Genomic DNA, 25519 nt, shown 5'->3' with positions numbered 1-25519 from the left:
CAGCGGCAAGATGGCTGAGCGAGCTCCTCTGGGCCGAGCCTTCGATCCGTACAGAATCCTGCTAGAGAGGGCACCATCTGGCCCCCTATACTAACACCCGATATCACCTACATGTTTTGCGGCTCAGGGGGTCCCGGAAGATTTATGGCCGGAGACTTGTCGCAGTATCCTGCTGGCTGCTCCTGGATGGCTGAATGGGCCTGACTGATGGGGCCCACACTACCACCGCCGCTGCGGGCCCTGACCACGCACTCCTGGCCGGCCTGCGCCGACATTCCCGGGGGTCGTCCCCGAGCATTTGGACGCAGGAGCGCTTTCCGGTGGCCTGGACCTGGTGCTGGCCCCGGGGTTTCGGCCTGGGCCAGGTGGAGGCTCCTGCTGTTTCGGCACCAGGTTGGGCCTTGGCTCACTCCTGACTTCGGGCCTGCGGCTGTGTACAGCGCGCAGAGGAGTGGCCAGCCAGACCCTGCGCTGACGGCAACTGAGGGGCTTCTTCCTGGTTCTGCATCCTTCTGAGGCCACGGCGTGCTGATCGAGGCCCCTGTAATGTAGGGCCTCAGGCCCACATGACGATGAATGAGTGACACAGACACGTGGGTCTATCGGGTTGCAACTGGCCACGAGCACGTGCACTCGGGCCTTTTTATTGACGGGGCTACGTCACTCGTGGCACCCGTGATGGATGGGTGTGGGGTGCAGTGTGTCCAGCCCTCGAAGGAGTGGCTGGGGTTACAGCTTCCTGTGAGACACTAGAACGTGTCTCGCAGGACACTACATTCCTCCCCAACTTTATTGAAGGACAAACAAAGTGTCAGTCCAACCTGTGGGGAAGAAACACACAGTTGACTAAATACCACAGGGTCCATCAGCTTCTCGAGTCAGGTGGCAGGACGACATCAGACGTGAGCTGGTGAACTTGGCTTGCAGCAGGACCTTCTCGGCCGGCACCCGTAATTTAACCTGAGGGACTCAGGACACGACCGCTGGCTTGGAGACGTCCGCTGCATACCGTCCGTTCGCTGACACTGCCATGTCTTGCTGTATTGCCTGGCTTCATCCTGACTGACGTCGGTGATGGTCTGTGGTGGGTTCTAACAGTTCTTTTTAGTGTGCTGCGTCGTGACCATGGATGGAGTCTCACATGAGGATTCACAAAAGAGTTGCTGGACCGACTGTCCCTGTTGAACTGCTTGGCTGTGACCGGTACCCTGATGGTGGGGCAATGTCTCTCCTCACTCTCCCGCCTGGGGAGGCCCGTCGTCGAGGTTGCTGCGGGACTGTAGGAAGGCTGCGCTGGAGCCGCTGCTTGTGTGCCATCTGGGGGCAGCTGCAGGACCGCCAAGGAGCCGTTGCTTGGTCGCACGCACAACCCTCACGGGTGGATGAGTCTTGCTCAAGACTTGCACTCGCTGTCGCTGTAACGGTGTAGGCCAGGTTCACAGGTGGCTTCTGATTTCGCTTAGTCGGCTTGTGTGGCGACGGTTTCGGACTCCAGTCTATCAGTACTCGGGGAGCGGTGTTTGATGCACGTGTTGATGGCTTGCGTGGTGATGGCTGCCAGCCATGTGGTGAGTCGGAATGACAGGTGGTGGTGGCTTGCTGAGAGAGTTCGGATGTTAAGATGGACCTGGGCAGCCGCGTGCCTCCGCCTTACTGATGTTGAGTGTCCGTGGCGGTTTAACACGTAGTGTGTGTTGATCCTCTCTTGCCTGGCTTGGGGCCACTGCCGACTCCATCTTGAGGCGGTGTGAGGACGGACACTCAGAGCTGATCCTCACCCATGGCATCTGCGGAGAGGAGCAGGGATGCCACTTGACTTAGACTGCCGACGCTTGGGGATGGACGGTCGCCTGGGGAAGCGTGGGGATGAGACGCGTTTTGCCTTTGCTGCGGCTTATGGTCGGTTCACATGTGGAGCTGTACCCAGGGACGTTGGTCCGCCTTGGTGGCTGTCTGGTGTGTCAGGGTGTGCTCTTGGCTTGCTGTGAGTCTTCGGTCTTCTCCCTTTGCTGGTCTGTTCAGCCCACCTGTGTTTATCCAGTTTTCAGGGTGACAGGGCTGTCACTCTTCTTTCTTCGAGGGCGTTGCGCTTGGACCTCGAGGCGGCGCTGTCATGGCGCCGGCTTCTGCCTTCGCTCCGGCGCACTCCTTGCTTGCTGGGCGACGTGACGTCCAGTCGCATGTCGCTGGCGTTGGAGCGCCTGTTGCTGTGGCGGCCGCCACGTGGAGTGTGCGACTCCTCTCTTGCCTGTCGTGGGTCGCCACCGACTCCATCTTGAGGCAGTGCTGAGGAGGACACTGACGCTTTCGGGCCGCTGCGGGTGCGACTCCTCTCTTGCCTGTTGTGGGTCACCGCCGACTCCATCTTGAGGCTGTGTTGAGGAGGACACTGTGATGCTTTCGGGCCGCTGCGGGTGCGACTGCTCTCTTGCCTGTTGTGGGTCACCGCCGACTCCATCTTGAGGCTGTGTTGAGGAGGACACTGTGTCGCGGACACTGTGTCGCTTTTGGGTCGCTGCAGGTGCGACTCTTTCCTTGCCTGCCGTGGGTCACCGCCGACTCCATCTTGAGGCAGTGTTGAGGAGGACCTTGTTGCTTTCAGCCCACTGCGGTGCTGCGGGTGGGGCAGTGGAGACGTGGATGCTCTCCTGCCTGTGTTTATCAGTGCTCCTTTGTGGAGATGTCTGTATCTCCCTGGCGCCTGCCTGTGCTGTCGGATTCGGTGGCGCAGTTTTCTGCGTACTTCTGACCTAGTGTGCTCAGTCTTCTTCTTGGGCTCTTTCTCAGGCACGTCAAGTGTCTGTACATCCAGAGGAGCGAGTGATGCGATTTCTTCTCCGGCCGTGGCGTTGGGCAGCCACGTGCGGTGTGTGCTCTGCACCAGTCTGCTCTTGCGCTGTCGATGGGGACAGTTCTCTGGAGACGTTGGTATCTTGGCTGGTCATCCGCTCTTGCTAATGGGGGTTGTCTTTCGTGTTGTTGCTTGAGTTTGGTCAGCGCTTGCTTAGGCTGGAGAAACTTCGGGCTGAAAGTCTGGGCAGCCCATTGGGGCGGCGCGCACTGCACCCAATCTTCTTGTGCCTCTTTTGGGACTTGCCATCTTGCTGCATAGGGACAGACACTGTATGTCTCTCATGCGCCCTTCTCTTGCAGGGCAGCTGGGTGCAATCAGTTCTGGTGCTGGCTGTGCTTTGCAGCCTCTGTTCCCATTGAGCAAGGGCGGTGTTGCTGTCATTGTGGCGTCTTCTTCTGGGATAACGGTTAGCACAGGGCTTTCATGTGTTTCTTCTGTGGTACTGGGAGCCTGCTTGCTGTCCTTGTCATGCGTATCAGCGGGAGTGTGTCAGTGAAACGAGTGATGCAGAGGATGTCACTTTAAGTGCTGGATGGCTGCTTGCTGCCACTGCGAAACCATGCCGGGGTGATGACGCAGGTGTGGGGCCGTGCGCAGTGTTGGTGGGCTTCAGTCCTTGCAGGACGCTTTCTGTCTGTCCTTGGTCACTTTGTGGGAGCCGGGGGCAGTGCGTGGTTTCCTTTGGGCTAGGATGACGTGGCTGCTCCTTGTGCCTGTGTGGACTTAGATATTTATCTCTACTTAGCTTTACCACTGGGCATGGGGCCCATCAGTGCCGGTCCATCTGTTAAGACGGGGTTTTGTTTTTTTCCTTGCTTGACAAAGTTCTTCTCCTGTAAGAGTGCTGTGGCTGCAGTACCACGGGTGGCCACCTGGTGGCACTGTGGTGTAAATAGATTGTCTCGGTCGTGGCAGCCTCTTGCTCCGAGCTGGGAATCGTTCTGGAGTGGGGATGAAGACGTGGGGGCTGCTTGCTAGCTGGGACGGCTCCGGTCCGCACCTGATGCTGTTCCTGTTCAGGGCTGCCTCACAGGACATTTTCAGGTGAGTGGTGCAGCGTTGGAGGCCTTGCAGTCAGCCTCATTGCGGGCCGTTTCCCTCTCTACCAGCTATGTTTCTTTTAGTGCCAGGCAGATCGGGCTGCTCCTGTCAGGTCTACTTGTGCTGCGAGGCTCACTAGGGGTGTTGACAAGAAAAGAACGGCACTGTGTCTGCCTCGTTGTCGGTGGCCCACGTTCCTGGCACCTCTTCCCTGGGATGGTTGGCGTCCTGCCAAACAGCTTTCCCGCCGCTGGTGCCGGGGCATTGACCCGCTCCCGGCGTTGTTTCCCTGTTGGCTTCGCCCTCAGAGGGCAGGGGCCATGTGGCGCAAAGGTCCCTGGGGGGGGGGGGGGGGGGTGCTCAGTCCTTCCCCCCCGGTGCTACACCTGCGCTGGATCATCGGCATCCGCAGGCGCCCTCTGGCGGCGGGACTCTACCTCCTGCGCTCTTCTGGGGTGTCGTTTGCGTTGGCCCACTCTTCACACCCGCGTGGGTGCTGTCGGAGATCAGCCGGGGCGCGTGGGCGGGCAGAGCGTTGTTGGGCTGCGGTGCTTTGCCAGCCGGCCGACGTCTCAGGCTGAGAGAGTGAGAAGGATGTAGGGCGGGGACTTCATTCGATTGTCGCTGGGCCCCTTGACTGTAAACGTGATTGCCTGAGCGCGGTAGCGGACACGTTGCTGGTGAAGTGGGGGTCTCGCACTCACCGGGATTGCATGGACGGCCTTCACCACGACTCTGATCGTCGCTCCGTGGACTGCCGAGCGCGGTGTCACGCCAGATCATCCCTGCAGTTGTTGGTGACTATGGACATCGCCGCGGGGTATGCTGCCTCACGGGCACGTTTCCTTTTCTTCCCCCACAAGAGACGAGGACGCACTGGGCTGCAGGCACGCGGGGTTAACTGCCCACCTTCGTCGCCAGTGTGATGTAGGGCCTCAGGCCCACATGACGATGAATGAGTGACACAGACACGTGGGTCTATCGGGTTGCAACTGGCCACGGGCACGTGCACTCGGGCCCTTTTATTGACGGGGCTTCGTCACTCGTGGCGCCCGTGATGGATGGGTGTGGGGTGCAGTGTGTCCAGCCCTCGAAGGAGTGGCTGGGGTTACAGCTTCCTGTGAGACACTAGAACGTGTCTCTCAGGACTCTACAGCCCCCCAGAGATCAGCAAACCTGGTCCCCCACCCATAACCGGTGAGTGCCTGGCGGCAACTGCCTTTTGGTCTCAGCGCCCTGCTCAATGCAACCGGCGCTCAGGGTGGGGGGTTGTGCATAGTGGGGTCTCGGCAATACCCCCAGCTCACTCAATGGTACTGGTGACTGCACCGGCCTGACGTCCATCACCTCCTACATTCATATCTGCCTGCACACGGGGGGCCTGCTTCCGAGACTCTGATCTCTCCCACAAGCCCGCCCCGCTTGGCCAGACCCCAAACACCCGGCAACACGGGCGAACACGTACTGCTGCAGCCCGGCTGAGACGTGGCCTGGGCTTGGCCTACCCGTACTCAGAGAGGTTCTTTCTGCACAGGCCCTGGCACCACCCTTTGCTCACCAGTGACCACCTCTAACCCTTCAGCGGCTGGCTCCGGTTCTCGGGGGGGGGGGGGGGGAGGACGCTACCAGTGGCCCACCTGGGCAGTTGCTCAGCTCCCTAAGACGCTGCTGCCGAGCATCCCCTCCTGCTTTCTCCATCCTGTACCTACTTAGGCCGAGGGCCTCCCTCCCCAATGGCAAACCCTTGGCCTCCCCTGCTCCCCTACCGCCTTGTGGGCCGCCATGGGGAAAACCGACACGAGGCAGCTTAAGCTCACCTTCGCAGGGCGGGCAGAAGCGAAGAGTCCCCCCGGACGCTGGTGAGCAGTCCACACAAACGAATACCCTTGGTGAGCGGGACAACAGTTTGCAGACCATCCTCCTGGACGTACAGTCCAGCCTGAAGTCAATAGATGCCCAAAATTGACCACCTGAATTCACGCTTAGACCACGTTAAACAAAGGGTGGACTCCCATAATGCCCCCATTGTTCAGCTCGAGACTAGGGTCTCGGATGCCAGAGCCGAGGGTGCGCAAAAACTCCTAAAGATCGACAAAATCCTTGAGTTCAACGCGCTAAAAATGATGGCCTTGAAGCGCGGTCCCAAAGAAACAACATCCGGGTCGTTGGCCAGCCGGAGTCGACGGCCACTGGCAGGATAGAAGATTACATGGAGACCTTACTGCGCAACCTTTTCGGCCCGGTTCTGTCAATTCACTTCATCATAAAGTTAGCACATAGGTCACCTGATCCTTGGCCTCCCCCTGGCGAGGCCTATTATTGCCCGTTTGTTGAATTATCGGGACAGAGAATCCAAACTATGCAGGGCTCGGGTGATAGGGGAGATCAATCAAGGCAACACCCTGTCCTTTTACCCCGACTTTACCTCGTCAGTCCAGGCTGCCTGCCGGGATGTCCTCCCCGTCAAACACATCCTGCAGCACCTTCACATCACCTATGCTATGCTCTACCCTTCCAAACTCCGTGTTGACTGTGGGGAAAAGCCGAGATTCTTCACTGATCCATAATCGGCCCTCTCCTTTGCCAAGCAGCTACAGAAATCGCCCTCCAATGGCCACCACCCCATCTTCGAAGATAGCCACCTAAGTGACAATGACGCCTCAACCTCTCCGCGCAGCTATACTAGACTCTTGGTGCCCACCTCCTGCGCCCTGCTCAAACAAATGTTAACAGCATTTTACCGCTAGTAATTGCCTTCAGTTTATATATTGCCTGCCAGGTTGTTTAGCTAATCCCAATTTGTATTGGAGCAGCATTGTTTACGGGAGCATGGGTTCCTTTTATGTATCTTACCCACTTTGCCTCTACGCTGCGGCTTGTTCTTGGCCGCATGTAATGCCTCTACGCCACTCCTCTCTATTATCCAATGCTAGGACCCCCTGCCCACATGTCATGGGGCTATGGCTAAGCGCCCGCACCCTCAAGGTATGATTCCCACACCTGTAGTAATCTCTCCAAGTTTGGTATTCCCGGGTGTGGGGGAGGGGGGGGGGGGTCAGATACTCAACCTAATGGGGGGGTTGGAGCGGGTGGGGGGCGGGCTCGCGATTTTCATTTGGGGGTTCGCAACAGACACCCTTCTTATTTAGTCTGTTGCTTTGTTTCTCTTTTATTGTTTTTGGCATGTCACCAAATGTACACACTCCCTGTCGCCTTACACTACATGGTACTGGCTCCTCTTAGCCTGATTTCAGACTACCGATGATTTCCCCCCCCTCCTCCCATGACTGCTTCATGACTGACACCACCTTCGTGACATGGGACATCAGGGGCCTGAATTACTCTTGCAGAGCACGCCTTATGCACGCACATCTCAGCAGACACAAGGTGGATGTCTGTTTCCTCCAGAAAATGCATCTCCTTCCTGCTACCTCAACCAGGCTGCACTCTCAACATTGGGTGGGGGGGAGGGGGGGGGGCAATAACGCTTTTTTCTCTAAGTGAGAGTTATCTTCTTTTCAGAAAGGGCCTCCCTTGGCATGGAACTCACTCCTCCATTGATACTGCGGGACGTTACGTGATACTCGCTGGCACCCTTTACAATCAGCCATTAATACTTGCAGCGCTATATGGCCCCAATACTGACGACCCCAGTTTTCTAACACACGTCTGGCAAATAATAACCTCGCTGGGGCCCCATGCCCTGATCGGGGGGTGGGAGGGTGATTTTAATGCCGCACCCTCACCGTCATTAGACCTTTCTGGGGACCGTACACACCACCCACAGGCCACTGCCACCCTCCATTTAATCCAAGAGGATAACTCCCTGCTAGATGCTTGGTGACATACATCCTGGTGTGCGCAAGGGGTCCTGCATCTTCAGCTCGCACGGGGCATGGTCTTTCATCATCCTATGGCTTACCACCCGAGATGTCGTCTCTTGGACCATTTCAGTGGACCACTTGAACCGCACATCGTGGCATCCTGCTCCGGTGCGACTTTGCCTGCACTTCCTGCTTACCCTGCGTCGTATGTTTGCATGGCGCCTGTCCCCCAACTCACTCCACGATGGCGTTCCGGGAGGATATTTGGGGTGCCATCACAGAATACTTTGAGCGCAACATTGGCTCCGTTGAGTCACCTTCTAAGCTCTGGAAGGCCTTCAAGGTTGTGATCAGGGGGGAATGCATCGCAAAGCCATCTGAGGTGTTTAAATCCATTAGGGGCTCTCTTGAGTGTCTGGAAAAAGACATCAAGGCCCCGGACCTTCAACAATCCCCGGACCCCAGTCCAGCCACACTTGAGTCCATCAGACATAAGCTCACTGAGTTCCATGAAGAGGCAGACGGGGAGGTGGCATTTCTTGTCAGAGAGGCCCGTGCTCGCCGTTATGGAGAGGGTGATCAGCCAGGCAATACCCTAGCGAATCTTCTCAAGACAGCTACACACGTCCTCTTACATCACAGCACTCTTTGATGAGACTGCTGGGCGAACTACCTTCCCCCACGGAGACCTGAGCACGAATCTCTGCCATCTACTCACTTCTGAACTCCGCGGTGGAAGCCGCATCCAGGGAATCCCTTGATCAGTATTTTGATTCCATCGAGCTGTTATGGCTTGGAAACAGCCATCGGGAATATCTAGATAAACCTTTCACGCAGGAGAAAATCTCCAAGGTCATCACGGGTCTTCCGGGTGATAAGGCCCCCGGTTCAGACGGACTCACCCCTGCATTTTATAAAGAGTATGTGTCCCTTCTCATCCCACACATGACTGAGATGTACAACGAATCTCTGGACCTGGGTAGATTATCCACCTCTCTTCGTGAATCCATGATCACTCTCCTATTAAAGCCGGAGAAGTCCCCTGAGAGCTGCGATTCCTATCGCCCACTATCATTAATTAATACCAACAATAAAATATATGCTAAACCTCTGGCGAATAGCCTCCTTCTACTGATGCCATTAATCGCGCACCCAGACCTATCAGGGTTCATTCCGGAGCGCGCCACCTCTCATAATCTACGCATCATCTTTTCTGTCCTACATCAGATCCTCCCCTCTCTGCCTGCGGTAGCCGCCCTCCTGGATGCCACCAAGGCATTTGACACTCTCGAGTGGCCTCTCTCTTCTATCTCCTCCCTCGCCTGGGCATTAGTGTGGGCTTTGTGTGGAAAATCCAGCTCCTATACACACTTCGGACTGCACGTATCTGAGTTAACGGGCAGATTACTGATCCCATAACAATCACGAGGGGCACCCGTCAGGGCTGCCCACGGTCACCTATGTTATTAGCAATTGCTATGGAGCCTCTGGCGGCTCGCCTATGCCAGCACCACACTCAGCGAGGTATTGGTTACTCGTCCCGTGGTCACATCTATGTATGCTGCCGTCAAACTTTAATCCGCGAACCACAAGTGAATCTGGCCCCCATGACTAGGAAGGTTATCAGTTTTGGCTGTTTATCCGGAGCCCGTGTCAACTGGGGCCAGGCCGTTCTATTCCCCCTCAAAGAAGCCACAAAACCATTCACCACTGACTATCCTATCATTTGGGCAAGTGGTCTTACGAGATATCTAGGCTCCTGGCTGTCCAGGGATATGGACGAGCTATGGAGATCAAACTTCGGTAAAGCTATGGACTCGCTGAAGAACAAAATGCAAGCGTGGCAAAAACTTCCACTCTCGCTGGCGAGGCGCATAGCCATCACTAAAATGATTGTACTTCCAAAATTTTGTACCTATTTACAAATATCCCCATCCCACTTACCTCACAATGTAAAAAAAAAATGAAATCTAACATTATTGTCTTAATCTGGGCAGGACATCAGCCCCGCATCACCTACGACGTCTTAACACTACCGAGTGGTGGAATGGGAACCCCACCCCCCGATCTCCGACTCTATGCGTTATGCGCCCAAGCCAGTTTCCTTTATTTTTGGATTCACCCAACGCACTTCCAGCCACATGTCTTGGTCGAAACCGACCTGGCTTCCTCTTGGCCGTTGCAAACAGCGTTATTCCTACCACATAAAATAACCAGGGGAGAGAGAGCCAGTGAAGTGTGTGCGCTGGGCCTAGGACGGGCTGCGTAGGTACATCTGCTCGAAAACACTTTTCGTCCCCTCAATGCAGCTTACGAGCAACCCCTCATTCCCCCTGCTGGCGACAGCTGGCATGGCCCACCGGGCGGCGGATCTGGGAATCCGCACCAGTGCCGACATATACCCCAACACCTTTTTCACACTGCTGGAAGACGTTGCACCACTTGACAAACTGCTTTACTACCAGATCAGAGCCACCTGGAAAAACGCCAACCCGACCTTCCCACTAGCTCCCCGCTCCAGCGCTGCAATAGAATATATATACTCCTCCACATCCCTGCGCAAATTAGTCACTGGATTATACGCCCTCACTCTGTATGCGTCCTCCATTGATACCGAGCGAGCTCATAACGCATGGAACACAGATCTAGCCGGCGTCTTCTCACCCGCACAGTGGCAATATTGTTGTAGCCAAACCTAACGCCTCTCATTTTAAATACTTACATGGACTGTATCGTACCCCTGCCACGCTGCATAAGATGGGACTGACAGACAATAACAGATGCATGAGATGCTCTGCTCCGGACGCGGACTTCGCGCACCTCGCCTGGTCGTGTCCTAGGGTCTCAGACATTTGGCTGGAGGGGTGCTCCACGATCAGCGACATCACTCAAGAGCACACCGTACCTGATCTCCTGCTGTGCCTCCTGGGACAAGTCAAAGATATCTCAGATGCTAATTGCAAGCTTGTAGCAATGTTGCTGGTGCTCGCCAAGAGGCGGGTGGCGATTCACTGGGGCCGCAGGCCGGCACCTCAGGCGAAACACTGGCTAAACGACTCTGCACATTGCCAGACGCTCCTGGGTGAATTCTGGGAATTGATGCCAGCTGCAAACAGACCTCCTGACATATGGGGCCCCCTCATATCCTACCTTCATCCATTTGCAAATCCAGATGTACCACCAGGAGGCTCCTCCCTCTCTGACGACCATACCGCTAACGCAGATCCAACCAATAGTAGCCCTAGACCCCTCGCAAATCATAAACACACATGCCCTCTTATGATTCCTTCCCCTCTCCATCTGCTATGCTATATTATGGTGTGCATTATTGAAATTATATGTATATGTGCCCAGTTATGTGATAATTGCAGAATATGTCACAGACTTTGATCAAAATGGTGTATGTATCATGCCAATTGTTCAATAAAGGTTTTTGAAAACACAAAAAACAAAAGGAATAAAGCTATGTGACATACAAGATATTTCTTCTAGCTGTCTTGTGAATCATGAAACCCAATATTTGGACTTATTATAAAAAGAGCGCTCCATTCTCAAGAACATAAAGCTTTGAAAGTATCCACTGGGAAATTGCGTCACCTCCAGTGTGGCAGAAGGAAATTACAAATTATTCCTGTTCTAACAACTCATGAGCGGTCCCAAGCCACGAGCCATATAAAGACCCAGCACAGTTACCTCAGCAATCACAAATGCCTTTTAAGAGACAGAAAAGGTCAGCAAAGATCTACAAGTAAAATCATCTGAGTAAAGTCCATATTTGATTAGGTGTTCCAATGTCTCGATGACGCTATATCTCAACAGCTCAACCCAGTCCTTATTCACCAGTTGACTCAAAGAACTCGGATTTAGGAAAATTATTCAAATCATTAACTGAAGCAAGAGCTAAAGATCCCAATGCAAAATTGTACTGTCATAGTATCAATTTGTTGTGCCAGAGTCATCAGCAATAAACCTTGGGCCTGTACCGAGGACTTGCATCATGTACCTCAAACATCTGCTAACAGGAAAAAGGCGGCACCTCCTGAGATCTGAGCATTGATCTGTACATGGCTAGTCACGAGCTTTAGCAGAAATTAGATTCATAAAAGCTGCCACAAATGCAAACAAAGATGTCTTTGCATTCCTTGCCCCTTGCGGAAGAGGTCAGTCACTTCATCCAACTAATTCATTTCTTGAGACGCTGGAAATTTCAAACCTATGTATTTTCAAAAAAGCTATGTATTGTATGCACACATTGGCATTTATATGAATGCTGGCATTTATATGAAGTGCTGTGCATTACAGGCTGTTTGGAGAAGGATATTCATGCACATCAAGTGGAGGAATTAAATCCTTCAGTTGCTTAATTGGTTTGGATTTTATTGGTTTACAATTGAATTTAAAATATTCATGCTTTTAAGCACAAATAAATGTAGCCGCCTGCCCAGAATCACACGATTTAAGTTAAAGATTGAGGCTGGGTTTGATCCCAGAGAAACGTGTTCCAAATGCAGCCGCTCAGACAATGAAGAACCATTACGAAGCAATTCATCGAAGACAGTCTCTGGAGCGGGATCCATGCTATCTGCACCTCGCAGAGCAGTCTGTGCATCACATTTTTCACCCAGCTCTGTAAAACCTTCTCCTCCTTCAGAGTGGTACACTCTCTGTCATCAATGCCATTTGATTAAGCTGAAGGCTAAATAGCTCTCTTCCGCTCCCTTTCATCATTATTTTTCTTTGCTTGATGATTCAACAGTAATGAAGACATTTTTTTCTTTTTAGATATTGCAGCAGTACCTCCCAGGCTTGCCTCTGTCTGACGTGTCACCTACGGGACCATAAGACAGACCACTGGCTCTAAGGCTCCCTCATTCAGCACCACAACAAAGGCCTGGGATGCTGTGACCTCGCACAAGCTTAGGAGTCATCTAGGTCACACACCTTTCATTCAGAAGATGCATGACCCGCATTGTTCATGTTTTCAATGCCACAACACCAATTCTGCACTGTGTAGTGGGCTTGGCAAGAGTCACTTGAGCCCTCTAATAATTCATTTGCATCAAGATTGGGCTCACGTGAAATTTAAATTATGCTGATGTATTACGAGTACCTTGTGTGAATTTTGCATTAAATCTTGTAAAAGAAATTCCCGCAATTACTCTATTACACCACATGATTGCGGAAGTACGCTGCACACAAACGACCAGAATGAGAGCGGCTATTGCAGCATGTAAAATATAGATTTGCTTCTTGTGTATTACTGCATAATTTTCCGGAAATTTCACGTAAATACGCGAAAGCAAATTATGTGCATTTCACACACCGCTAATCCCCGCTTGAATCGCTGCTGCTAAAGCCATCGGGAATGTCCAGTCCCAGACTCCAGCCGTCCAGTCCCAGACTCCAGCCTTCCCAGCACGGAGTCACAGTTCCCAAATATCTCAAGAACGGGCTACGTATATAAATGTGGGTCTTCAGATGGGCCTGTTTTCGTTTTCCATCCGTCCTGTTTTCTGCTCCTTTTTTAGCTCCAGACTTGCCGATGGATTGCTGTTCCAGAAGCCTTTTCCTCAGCGGCCAGCAAGAGCGGGCTGCTTTCCCGGCTCTCTGGTGCCTTCATCCCTTTTGCCTGCGCCATCATTGCCCTCGGTCGCCATGAGCACCCAGCCCTAGGGTCATGTCCAAACAAGCTTTGCAATTCTCATAAACATCCAATACCGGACACAGGAGTCTGTTTCTGACGTGACGTCACCTTCTTGCGCATTTCATAGTATTTAAAGCCCGGAGGCCTCTTGCTCAATTTCAGAACAGAAAACACACGCTAGCAGCGACAAACTGTGGCGGCTGCAATCGTTACGCAGTTCTGCAACATGTCACGACAGCAGAAACCTGTGGGTGGAGGAGCGTAACTTCTTGGTACACAGGGAGAAGTCGTCTTTGATGCTATGACAGGGTGAAAACTTTTCCTGGGAACTGTAAAAACCACTGGCTATTCCAGAGATGAAGTCAGCACAGCAAACAGTATCCTCCAGAGTACAATCATTAGACAAGTAATACGGATATAACAAATTTGAGAAATGAACTGACGTGGTGCTTTAAAGTTCACAAAGGTGTTTTACTTAATACTGCTAAGTCCTGAAGTGTCCGGCAAGATATTTGGAGGCAAGGTGTGAAGCTGAATGTCTGGACATCTCGGACACTCAAGGACCCCCAAATTAAATCAATGTTATCCAACTTCAGGCATCTCAAAGGCTGGACAGGAACTCAGTAGCGGCTGGTGAAGTTTGAAAGTGGTGAGCGTAAAATGGAAGCATTGTAAGAAATGTATATTAGATCTAACCATCAGGTGTTCAGTACTTCCCAGTGGAATGTCAATCTAAAGTACTGACGGGGGAATGCAGCATGGTGGTTAACCGGTCTATTTAATGATGAAAAATGACATTCGCTCGAATCAAATAAAACGTGTTCTTTTTTGAGTTCATAAACTTACAGGGGAAAATGTGCAGCAATTTCAGTATGTGCAGAGAAAAGAGAATATGGGCTAACATCAGAGGATGGCCGATAACTGGGAGTAGTACTCCCTTCGCGGAAGGGAATAAGACATGAGTGAAAGCGACATCTTTTGATCAACGCGTGTAAATTGTGAATCCTAATATTTCAGAAAATTCTGAGCGACAAGGCACAAGCATATAATGCGACTAGCACATCTTGTGTCACCCCCTCCAGAATCATGGAGTCAATCCCATTTGGTTTGTTAAGTGGGGTTAGTGATGGATACTTTGAAATATTTTTAAATGTAATATCATTTGCAGGTACAGAAAGAGGTCATTAGCCATGTCTCAATAAGCAACAGCAGAAGTTTAGTTCACTACTAACCTCAAGATTCTGAAAGCACTTATTTGCTTCGGTTGGTTATGTGTCTCATAGTAAGGAATCCAGATTCAGTAGTATGTTGTGATTATCAGATTCCCTTATTGCCTCTCCCTCCTAACCAGCATTCACAGCTGCATTACAAGACTAACTCATCAAGTGCAACAGTCACCAACAGGGAGAAACATCATTTGCACCTTTACTTCTTGTTAATCAAAGCACCTTTTTAGGTCTCGCCTATGACGCCTTTTGTATCTCTGTAGGCCAAATCCTCTCGTGGAACATACCAAGAACTTACAGTGGGTCTTAGAACTCACCGATCGCAGATCACTGGTTGGCTCCGTCACGCTCATTTAGTTGCTTCGTATTCAATGGTTCACCTTCCTTTTTTTTGTGTGCCCTCCACTGCACCATAGCTCTTTCCCATCCTTTTGACGGACTGACATATACTTACACTGCTTACTTTTAGGGAACTATTTTTTCTTTTCTGTTAGGCACACAATGAAGTGTGTGTTTTCCATCTCTCTCCCTAGTTGCTTCTCTCCCCACCAAATATCCACCTGAGCTCAGTGCTATTCTCTCCTACTTAATTCCGCTTGCTCTCTCGTCTGATTGTCCATCTGAGAAATCCATCGTGCTCTGTGTTGCTCTCTCCTTCACGTGCTCCTTTTCCCCTTCTTTTCAGACCCAGCAGATTTCCCCCACCTGCTCCTCCAGTGCTCCCCCAATACTCACAGTCCTTTAAAAAAACATTTTTATGTATTTTTGCTTTCAAGAGCCTGTCAACTCCCTTTTAGTGCCAGGTCACTTTGCTTAAATGTCCTTTAGCTCAACTGGAAATGATTTTTAACACGTCTACACATGAACTCTAAAATAGGTAGGCTGACTGAGCAGTTTCTCTTGGTCAAACCAAATTATGGGAGGGAACCGTTCTTGGATTTGATTTTTCCTAATGTGGCCAGGAAATTATATGTACAATTTAGAATGGGTACTTTACCACTCAGGTCTTTTACCTCTAGTTGGGGCACCACTAAGACTACTTCATGTCCTGCATGTGGCTACAAGTTGGAAGATGAAAATCATGTGTTCTTCTTCTGCCCAACGTACCATATTCATAGGAAGCGTTGGGTGAAATCAATATGCAGGAATCTTGGTTTTAGAGACTGTGTTACCGCCCTGCGAGTTTTAAAATATGACACCCATCCACCCATTGTCTTCGCAGTTTCACGTTTTTTAAATGCTGTATGGTTGCAGCGTAGGAAATTTTCCACCAATTGTTAATCATTTGATAATTTTAAACCCAATTCGATTGTTTTATACTGTTTTGGTGGTTTAAATGTGTTCTGCTTTTTGACATGATTATTGATGAAATGTATTGTTGCTTTTATGGCCCTGGTGGCCGAAATAAAGTTTTCAAATGGAATGGAAAATGGAAATGATTTTTTTATTTACAGCACCAAGTGGCATCAGCTATCTTCAGTTGGTAAATACATTTGAAAAAAATGGTGCCTGTGTCATTAGGAAGGTGCGCACATGCGTGGCCATACAAGTGTGCAGATACGTCCTCCCGCATGCGTGTGCCTAATGAATGATGCAGGCATCTGCAATGTCATGATGCGTACACATGCATCATGACACATTTTACTGTATTTTTGCCGTTGCTGCACAGTATTTACAAAAAGCATTGGCACAGCCAAACAGAGATCTATTTGGCTCTGTCAATGGTAAGTATAATGTGCTATTGGACCAGTCTACTGGGGTTTCTTTAGATATCCCTTACATTTACTCCTGCTCTCACACCAAACTTGATCAATCTATACAATTTGTAATATATGTACACCGCTTTGAATTACACTGTTAAAGTCTATCTATAATTAATCCTCGGAAAAGCATGCTCCCTTATTGTTCAAGTACCCACCTAAAGAACAAATCTTCTCTATGTATAATGACCCATTGCTATACTGTGTGTTTCTGTCTGGTATACCCCGTGCCTAGGTCTCAAACAAAAACCTTGATTAGTTTAATGTGGAGTCGTATGCCAACTGAGGTCTTTAATTTCCTATATTAAGGATTTGCCCTTTTCAAGAGGTTTGTACTAAGCGACCAGGTAAGCCTGTCATGATTGCGCCCAGTGACCAGGTAAGTCTGTCATGCTTGCTTTGCCATTGGCAATATTTTGGAAGCTAAAATAATAATATTGATACGTGAGCTCCACAGTGTGTGGAGAAGGGAACAAGAGGCGCGGAGTTCTAGGAGCTAGCAGCCTCCAACAATAAATGTTAACCACAATAAGCTGCTCCTAGTGTAGTGACCACTGTGGGGTTTGGGTTATATTGTGAGTGAAGGCATCTCACAAAATGTGACGGACTGGTCTCACACACCAAGGTTTGTTACATGTGTTTCCTTTCAAATTTTCTTTTACAGGCTTGAACTCAGAAGCCATCCAATTGTGGAGAGTGACACAGGTCACACCCACACAGTGGTATTTCCTTACCACCAGTTGGGAAGAACGGAGCCCCCCCTTTTTACACTTTAGGTCCTGATGAATGCCCTGGACCCACCTGGGCCAACACGGCAGAAACATATCGACCGCTTACACTACGGTTAGGGGACAATAATTTCCACACACACCGTTTATTGATTTTAATATCATATAGTTACCTATCACATTAAAACATAATTAGATAACTATAATGATTTTTATTCACACTCACTTCTTCACGGGCCCCCACTTAGTTTAGAAGTGCATCCCTGTCGTCAGGTGTATGCCCGCCCTCTATCAAACCAAGGTTTTAGAGAGCGAGGACTGGTCAATGATGAAGCATGACACCAGGTGGTGTGTGAGACCAGTCCGTCACATTTTATGAGATGCCTTCACTCACAATATAACCCAAACCCCACAGTGGTCACTACACTAGGAGCAGCTTATTGTGGTTAACAATATTTTGGAAGGCCCAGAACTCTTTTTTGGATAAGGTGGTAATACAAATTATGCTGTGGTGGCCATACAACCCTTCATCCCAGATGAGACAACTGACACACCCTGAGGAGACCGTAAACTCAGATACTATAGAAATGTTTCTCAAACGGTGCTAGGGTCAACTGCCTGTACAGTTTGGGTGCATATTATCGCTTGGTGTTTTCTCCACGTGGGCCAGGATAGTCAGACTATGGTCCTATGGGAAGATCTTGCTTTGAGTGCAGGTGCAGAAGCAGACGTTCTCTTCAATTCATTTGCGGCCCTTTCCCCACCTACTTAGCATGCAGCTCCAATACAATGCCACTCTGATTTCACGAAGAAGGGCTCACTATATCTGCTCTGATAAATGTCTTAGTAAGTTGAGGAGCCAATGAACATGCAAATGTGTCTCCCTTGAAGACAAACCTTGGAATGGGAGTCAGAAGAGATTTTATGACATTACTGGTTTGTTTTCTTTAGGTCCCAAGAAGGACGCTAGATTAGCGCGAGTTCTCCATGCACTTGAGCTTTCCATCATGATGTGTTTTATTTTGACCAATGTATATGCATCATCACACATGCCCATGTAGGCTTCATGACGTGAAGAGAATTGCATGCAACACCACCGATCCACACTCATAAATGATGATGATGCAGTTATTTTGTACTCCGTTTTAATTTACTGTTCCAGGATGGTGGACTCCATTCTTCTAGTCCACAACAGGTCTGTGACCACAGACAGCGGAAAGCTGAATGCAGGTCAGACCGAACATGTATCTATATTGTGCGATTTTACCCCATTTTAAAATAGTTCTCATTTATTTTACTCATGACCACAAACATGCCATCTCAGAAGCCCCAACCTCAAGTCTTACCTGCAACATAGGGTCATGTTTATGCTGGACATTTAGAATTTTTACACAGTATGTATTTTAGGCTCAATAATAAAATGACAATCGGCTATCTTCGATACTGTGCAGATTGTAGAGGGTTTGTTCTATGAGTGACAAGTGTCTCATTTAAAATATGATAAAAGGAATGTTGCAACATGCTCTCGAGTGAGGGAGTAGTATAAAATATATATTACCTAACACTGATTAGCAATGTCCAGGTGCGGGGCACTGAGACACCGGGACTCAGGTATTTCTTAAAATAATACTTTTTTGTTTTTTTAGATCCTTATGAAAACTTCGATGGCCAGATGGATTTCAATGGTCAAAAGAGAGAGGGCACCAGATTTCTGTGGTCTTTGAAATAAAAGTGGCTACCTCAGAGTGTTGTCAGCCTAATAGCTGAAGGCTACAATAAGAACTGATGTGACCCTTATAGAATGGTCAGGAAGGGCAGGAGAAAAAGGGAAAAGTATCCACCATCAACTAATGTCAGCCAACCACCCCAGTTTAGCGTAAAGACTCTACAATTCTCCCACGTTACCATCCACCACTTTCCAATAAACCCCATCCAATAATCAGCAATATCCAACTATTGTCTATATAAACTACTGTCCACTTATCGCCACTCAACATGAAACACCTTCTTTCTACTGACAGGCAATGTTAAATACTCTCTATTCGATTGGCTCCAGTCAACAATTTGTTCTCATCAAAGACTCATTATTCCAGACCAATCAGGTAGCTTATATACAGAAATATCTTTAGAGAAATGACATATTCAATATGGCCTGTATTAGCAGTGATGGCTATACTATGAATGTACTTCAGACACAGCTTTTTAATTCCAGAGTGCGCATTCTTACCCGCCTATCCCCACAGCTGTCTTCTTCAGTTTGGCACATAGGAGGAGGTCAGTGAAAAGGAAGACGTGCCGCAATTTCCTTGAATTTTCCGACAGCTCCACCAGGAAGCCATCTTTCACGAGCTGCCGCACCTAAAATGTAAAGACACATTGTGAAGACTCTGCTCTATGACAAAAAAAGGGAGAGAAAAACAGAAGACTGGGCAGAACTGCAGACAAGAGGACAAGGTGCCCAAGACCAAAAGTATGCATTTCTGGTGACCACCTTGTGATGTGGTGGATTTAAAAGGCAGCCCACTCCTGGGGTTATGTTAACAACAACAACAAAATCCAGGTTGACTGTAGACACTAAGCATGCGACATCGAAACGATATTGGTGACGACGTAGGAGGGGACGGCTACAAATTGATGGAGACACATCTAAGATAGTTAAAGCAATCTTTTACACTTTATGCATGACTTCTTTGTAAGGACCAGGTGAGCACCAGCACGAAGTTGGGATCGGATTGCAGGCAAGAAGCTTAGCAAAACCACTTCTGACCAACATAACTTCAACAGCAAAACCAAAGACTGGACTTTACACTCCAATTGTGTAAATGTACATTATGTTAACCTTTTATTTGGAACATCTTTATTCCTATCTCAAGCAATCTTACGTTAAGTTGCTTGCTCAAGGCCCAGCTCTTAATCTCAACATACATTCTAAGCGCAGCAACGAGCAGTGTAATGTCACTACACCGGCACTAAAGTGAGCAAATGTAATAAATGTAGTTTCAAAACAAGTTATCATGCACTCCCATGGGATAGACATGTAAATCATCACTCAACCAGATGACCCTCATTTACTCAACTCGTTTTTAATGTTTTGAATATCACAGCAAAGGTGTTCCATCACTGGTTTATCACCTCCCTGAGTTTTACTTGGATGATCATTGACACTTCTGGCATCTTCTCTAAAGGATCAGAAAGATTTCCAAAAATTAAAAACATTCCCTGGAGCATCTTCTCTAACATTATTCCAAGTTTCTTAATCCCCGGGGGAAGGGGAGGTTTTAAATTTTAGGAGGCACTCCTTTCTGATCCTTTTTGTAATATAAAATGCTGTGTTCTGGGTTGGAATTGTTCATACACGTTGACGGTAGATCAATTAAACCATAGTTACTATAGAGCTGCTCGCCTGATCCTGGGCTTTAAAGGTAGTTATGGAGCAGACTATGCCAAGATTGTGTACGAAAGGGAAATGCTTCTTTGGACCATTTAAAATGAACTATCCACAGCAACCACTCAATATTGACTGGAGTAGAACCTTGCCTGCTAGAAGGCCAACTTAACTTAGTAGGTGTGCTCTCTTGGTTGCCTGCAATTCCTTGGTTTGCCAGTTGGGGAGGCGCTTCTTTTGCATACTGTGCACTATCCGGCCACATATGTGAATACTTTCTGCTGAAACACAGTGCTGTATGTGGTAAGTGTTAGAGAGTGCTTTTTGGGAAAGACTGTTATCCTATGTGTCCACTATCTGCTACATATCATTCGCCTCCGCAGTGATTTGCAGTGATTCCAAGAGCATCACCATCTCGGAGACAAAGCCATACCATCCACTGGGATTACGAGGAAGTCGCAGGAGGAGGCCTCTAGATTTCTATTTTCTGTCTGTCCCTAAAGTCTTGTCATTTCTCCACCACTCCCCCTCTCCCCTCACGTCCCTAATTGTTGCCTTCATACTACTTTTTCTAAGTTGTTATGAACTCTGATAAACAATTTGGGTTATACATATTTTATTGTTTTCAATATATCAACTTGTGGTCACTTCACTTAAGAGCATGTGAAAATCACACGTGTAGAACAGCGTGATATAATGCAACAGACTGTTGGGGTGCATGTTGAACTGGTGCATTCAGCTGTAGGTCTGGAGACTTCATTGAAGAAAAGAGCTATTACTGGGTGCATACAGCAAAGTGTGAGCTTTAGTATTCGGTAAATGAAACGCTCTTATAATTACCACAGAATTTCAAATTCCTACAAAGAGGTCACTGAAGCATGTGTCATGAAACACTTGGTAAAACTTCCTACATCCCAGCATTGAAAATAAGGTACTTGGTAGCCAAATGTTTTGAATTTTGTGACTGAAGAATTTCCTTGGGAAAAAGGGTGTAGCCAGATCAGAAACGAAGAAATCATGCAATTCACTACTGACCTAGGACACCTCTCTTGCCAACCCAAAGTGGGGTGGGGGAGAAAGATCTCCAAGCACAGCCTTGTAGTCATGAAATGCAGACCAAGTTTGGAGTCTACCTTTCAGTAGAACACGCGTCTTGCACAGCTCACGGGTCCAGATGGAGTTAAGTGTCAGACATTCTTTTCAAGGTAAGGACTGCCACCATGTAAAAAGATGAGCATTTGACAGGTGCTTAGGTGGACGACTATCCCCTTAAAGAGACTAGATCTATTCACAGTAACGACTAAATACAGGGCCCTTTCTAAGAATTTAACTTTTAATCGAGGTGAGTTGTACATATATATACCAACCTATACCAGTCTAGGGATTTCTCTGTGCCACCTTTTCCAACTGAAAATGTTTGTAAGGTTTAAAGGATACAGGTGGTGTGATAAAAAACAATTTTAAGATTACGTTATGCATCAACCAAGCCCTAAAAACTTCATAATGCTGCCCAAATGAGTAGGCCGAACTATCCTACCCAACACTGGACATAATCCATCAAGGAACTCCTAGTAATTAACTTGATCTTCAAACAGTGTCAAATCCTTGCTGAAATGGTTGGTGGAGGGCCCCTATAGTTCAAATACTTTCTGATGTTCGAAGACCTCATCAGGTGGAATGCTATGATGTACCTTACCTTGCTCCTCACTGTGGCTTTCTGCTGGATCCCCCATTCTCAATTCTTACCTCTCCCCTGGGTGTTGTTACGGGTGTCCGCTTGTCATCAATGTTCTCGTTGATGCTGGAGAGAAAGTTCTGTGATATCCGAAGGGCATCCTGCAGCAAGGGGTAGTCCGGATGATCCGAGGGTGTATGTTTCAGGAGGTCCTGAAATGGAGCAAAAGTACATTGATGTTTACAAAGTTCAGCCCAAGGCACAGAAAACTTTAGCCACAAGCCCTGTCTTAATACCACCCTTCCAATGGCAGACAGAAGGTCAGCTGGTCTATCAGTTTAGGACATTTTAACACAAACAGTTTTCACAGAATCGATCCACCTTGAATACTGATTGCAGTGTGTCTAGTTATTCCGAAACAGACCCCTCTGATAATGAACTCCATACCCTGGCCTGCTTCTGATGTACAATTCCAGGATCGGGACTCGACACATCTCCCTCTCGAGAAACAGGGCTCTCCTATTTGCTGTAATGCTTGCACTACTTGTGGCGCCTAGATTACACTAGGTGTCTGTGCTAGCTCATATACACAAACACACAGCTTTATCTGTGAACTCTCAAGACCGCTCATTTGAGCCTATCCGATTCTAGAGGTTGCAGCTAGGTCTGTGTAGAAATGAGTAGCTACCAGGTTGCATGCATATCTGTGCAGATCCCGCAAACCTCAGGAAGCTATTTTAGCGCATTACACAGAATTTGTTTTCTTCTGCTTCTGTTAGCATTTGGCTTATTTCGCAGTAGGATAGTGCCTTTAAAAGGCCAATGGGACAAAGGCAAGGCCGCACAGACGCCTTATTTGTGACTAACTTCTGCCTATGATCATGTGACAAGAGCATCACATATGAATATTTATGGAAACCCTTCCTGCCCTGTACTACCGATTCCCACTATTGGAAATAGGCACACCTCTGTCAATGCACCACTTACGGGAAATACAATTTTCTTACCTCATTAAATACTACAAACACTCCAAAACATTATAATGCACCTCGTTTTTGACTTGAGGCATCTACTGCTATTGAAGGACACATTATTCAGTTAATATGTTTTCATCCATTTCTGCTGCAGCACAGGTCTTCTCTGCTGAGACCTAGATAGAGCCCTATGGATGTCCCACAGTTGTATGCCACACAAAGTCCACACAATTCAAGCACCTGACCACACAGTGAGCTCTACTGATCCTGCACAATCATAGGTTCAGGGGCTTGATGCCCTACGAGTGCTTCAATAAATGACTGAGCCACTTGAGATTGCCAAATCAGTACCAAAAGCTCTTCCATCGGTACCAAAATCAATGGTTAGGTCTCGCTGAAGGGAGCTTTAGCAATGAGATAGACCAAAATAGGAACAGGAGAATGTTTATACAAAGGAAATAGCAGCTCATGCATAAAAGAGTTCAACTTTTTTTTTGTTGGGGGAGATTGAGCTCCAGTTTGGGGTACATTTGGTCGCTAGAGAGGAGATTGGGAGGTAACAACCGCTTAGATCTTGTTTTTTGTTGAGGCGCTCGGTAAGCACCAAACCAGCGTACACCTTCTGCCCTGTCTTTATACCAGGGTCTGCTAATGGTCTCTGAAAGTACGGTCCTCGGAGTTAATTGGGACACATCCCAAAAATAATACTACCGCTTTAAAGCCATGTAGGGTGCGAGAGGTCTTGAAATGTACAGGACTGAAGGCGCACTCCGTCAGTTCTTTGCAGCAGTGCACGCCTCTGGGACAGCCCTAACTCGCAGTGAGTGGCAAGCGCTAAACTCTCCATTCCACCAGGCCTCCGGGGATGCGACTGCAGTGTACTGCTAAGGCACGCATGACAAGTGCTGGCAATGTGCTAATGAAAGCATGCTAGGGCTGCTGAGACTCTGCCAGTGCTGGTATCATTACACGTATAGCAGCGCTGCTGATAGCTGCTGGTGCTTTGCTATTTACAGCATCTCAGGCCTGCAGAGAAATTCTGGCAGTGTGCTCGTAAATGTTGAGCAGGTCTGCTGAGAAGCTTTGAAATAATCCCATCAAAAGTAAAGAAAGGTTCATGGAAGGTAATATGTCACCCCAGACTCAACACCTATGAAATCAATCCCTGCACTGCTGATATCAACTCTCACACCTGGCAAACTACAGCCCAAATCCTTGTTTTACTCTTTTACAAGTGACCGGCATTGCCTGAAGGTGAGAGGGGGGTTTAAAAAGCCTCTTCGAAAGATGCTGTCACTTCAACGGAGGCACAATGAGCATCGTCGCCCTAGCACTTGACTTCACCTACTACTACTGTGTCAGCATCTTACGTTTTCAAGATACCCCATCACAAGATCAGGAGGGAAACTATAGAAAGAGGAGACGCATGTGTCACTCAAAGGGAAGTTTTGGAGCAGGAAGAGGCCTATGTTAACCAGTGACTGACTGAAGTGAGTAACGACTTATGAAGAAGTAGAATAAAGTAGATTAATAAGAACAAACTTAGCAAAAAATAGTCACCTTAAAAACTGGAGAGGTAGTGTATATGTGCTTTACCATGTGGATTTGCACAATAAGGATGGTCTGGGAAATGGGCAGTAGGAATATTCTACATTTGGAGATATGGGTCCATGAGCTAAGCTTCTCCCATCCATGCATACTTTCACCAAAGGCAGCAAACAGGAATAAATCAGCCGAGCAGTGGGTCTGCCATTTCAGCATCAATGCGTTTCTACTCTGCTGAGCTCTAAAAGTCAGCGCCCTTGCTACTGTTTCAACCTTTAAGCTGTTGAATATAACTGTAGATGGCGATACGCAGGAATTCACCATAAAGTCATTTTGTGTAATGTTTCTGCTCATGATCTCTCATTCACAGATGGACAGTGCCCCACTCACACCAACCAAAGACCTAAAACGTGGTTGATCATAGGTGGGCCAGATGGTAAAGGTGTCTATCCACCAGCTAATTTCTCGTCTTTCAATTGGTAGGACTGTTTACAACCTAAAGAAGGAAAGCAATGTACCACATTTTCATTCTTCATAGACTGTAAAAATATGTCCTACCAAATTAATAAACAATTGCATTATTCAATGGTCAAGAGAAAGGAATTTTGTTCCTAAACTTTTTAAGAGTCACGTAGAAGAGAAACCTTAGTAAAAAGAAATGAAGGAACATCCCAGCCAAATCCATAAGAAGTGCGATCTCTGATCCATCCTTATAGGACGCACACTGTTTATCTTGTTCATTCCGGTCTATGGCAATAGGTGTTTTGCAGGAAGGATTCATCTCCGAAGAAATGTCACAGATATCTTCTAATTCAACTACCATAATTGAGCTTACGTAGAGGGTCTGCTTCCACGTACTTTCC

The 25519-nt window shown here is 48.3% G+C and overlaps 1 protein-coding gene across 3 annotated transcripts in view; it reads right to left on the bottom strand.

The window, feature by feature from the left end:
• ABR (ABR activator of RhoGEF and GTPase) overlaps window positions 1-25519 on the bottom strand; it is a 1177460-nt gene that overhangs the window by 339239 nt on the left and 812702 nt on the right. For all 3 annotated transcript variants that reach the window (XM_085649250.1, XM_085649252.1, XM_085649251.1), the window contains exons 8-9: window positions 22209-22349; window positions 19305-19435 (exon numbers count right to left, since the gene is read on the bottom strand). In XM_085649250.1, the coding sequence (XP_085505376.1) occupies window positions 19305-19435; window positions 22209-22349 (272 nt within the window). The remainder of the gene's footprint in view (window positions 1-19304; window positions 19436-22208; window positions 22350-25519) is intronic.

This window comes from Triturus cristatus, chromosome 3_2, assembly GCF_964204655.1.
Source record: "Triturus cristatus chromosome 3_2, aTriCri1.1, whole genome shotgun sequence".
NCBI classification, from domain to species: Eukaryota; Metazoa; Chordata; class Amphibia; order Caudata; family Salamandridae; genus Triturus; species Triturus cristatus.
This window is presented reverse-complemented; position numbering and strand designations above follow the sequence as displayed.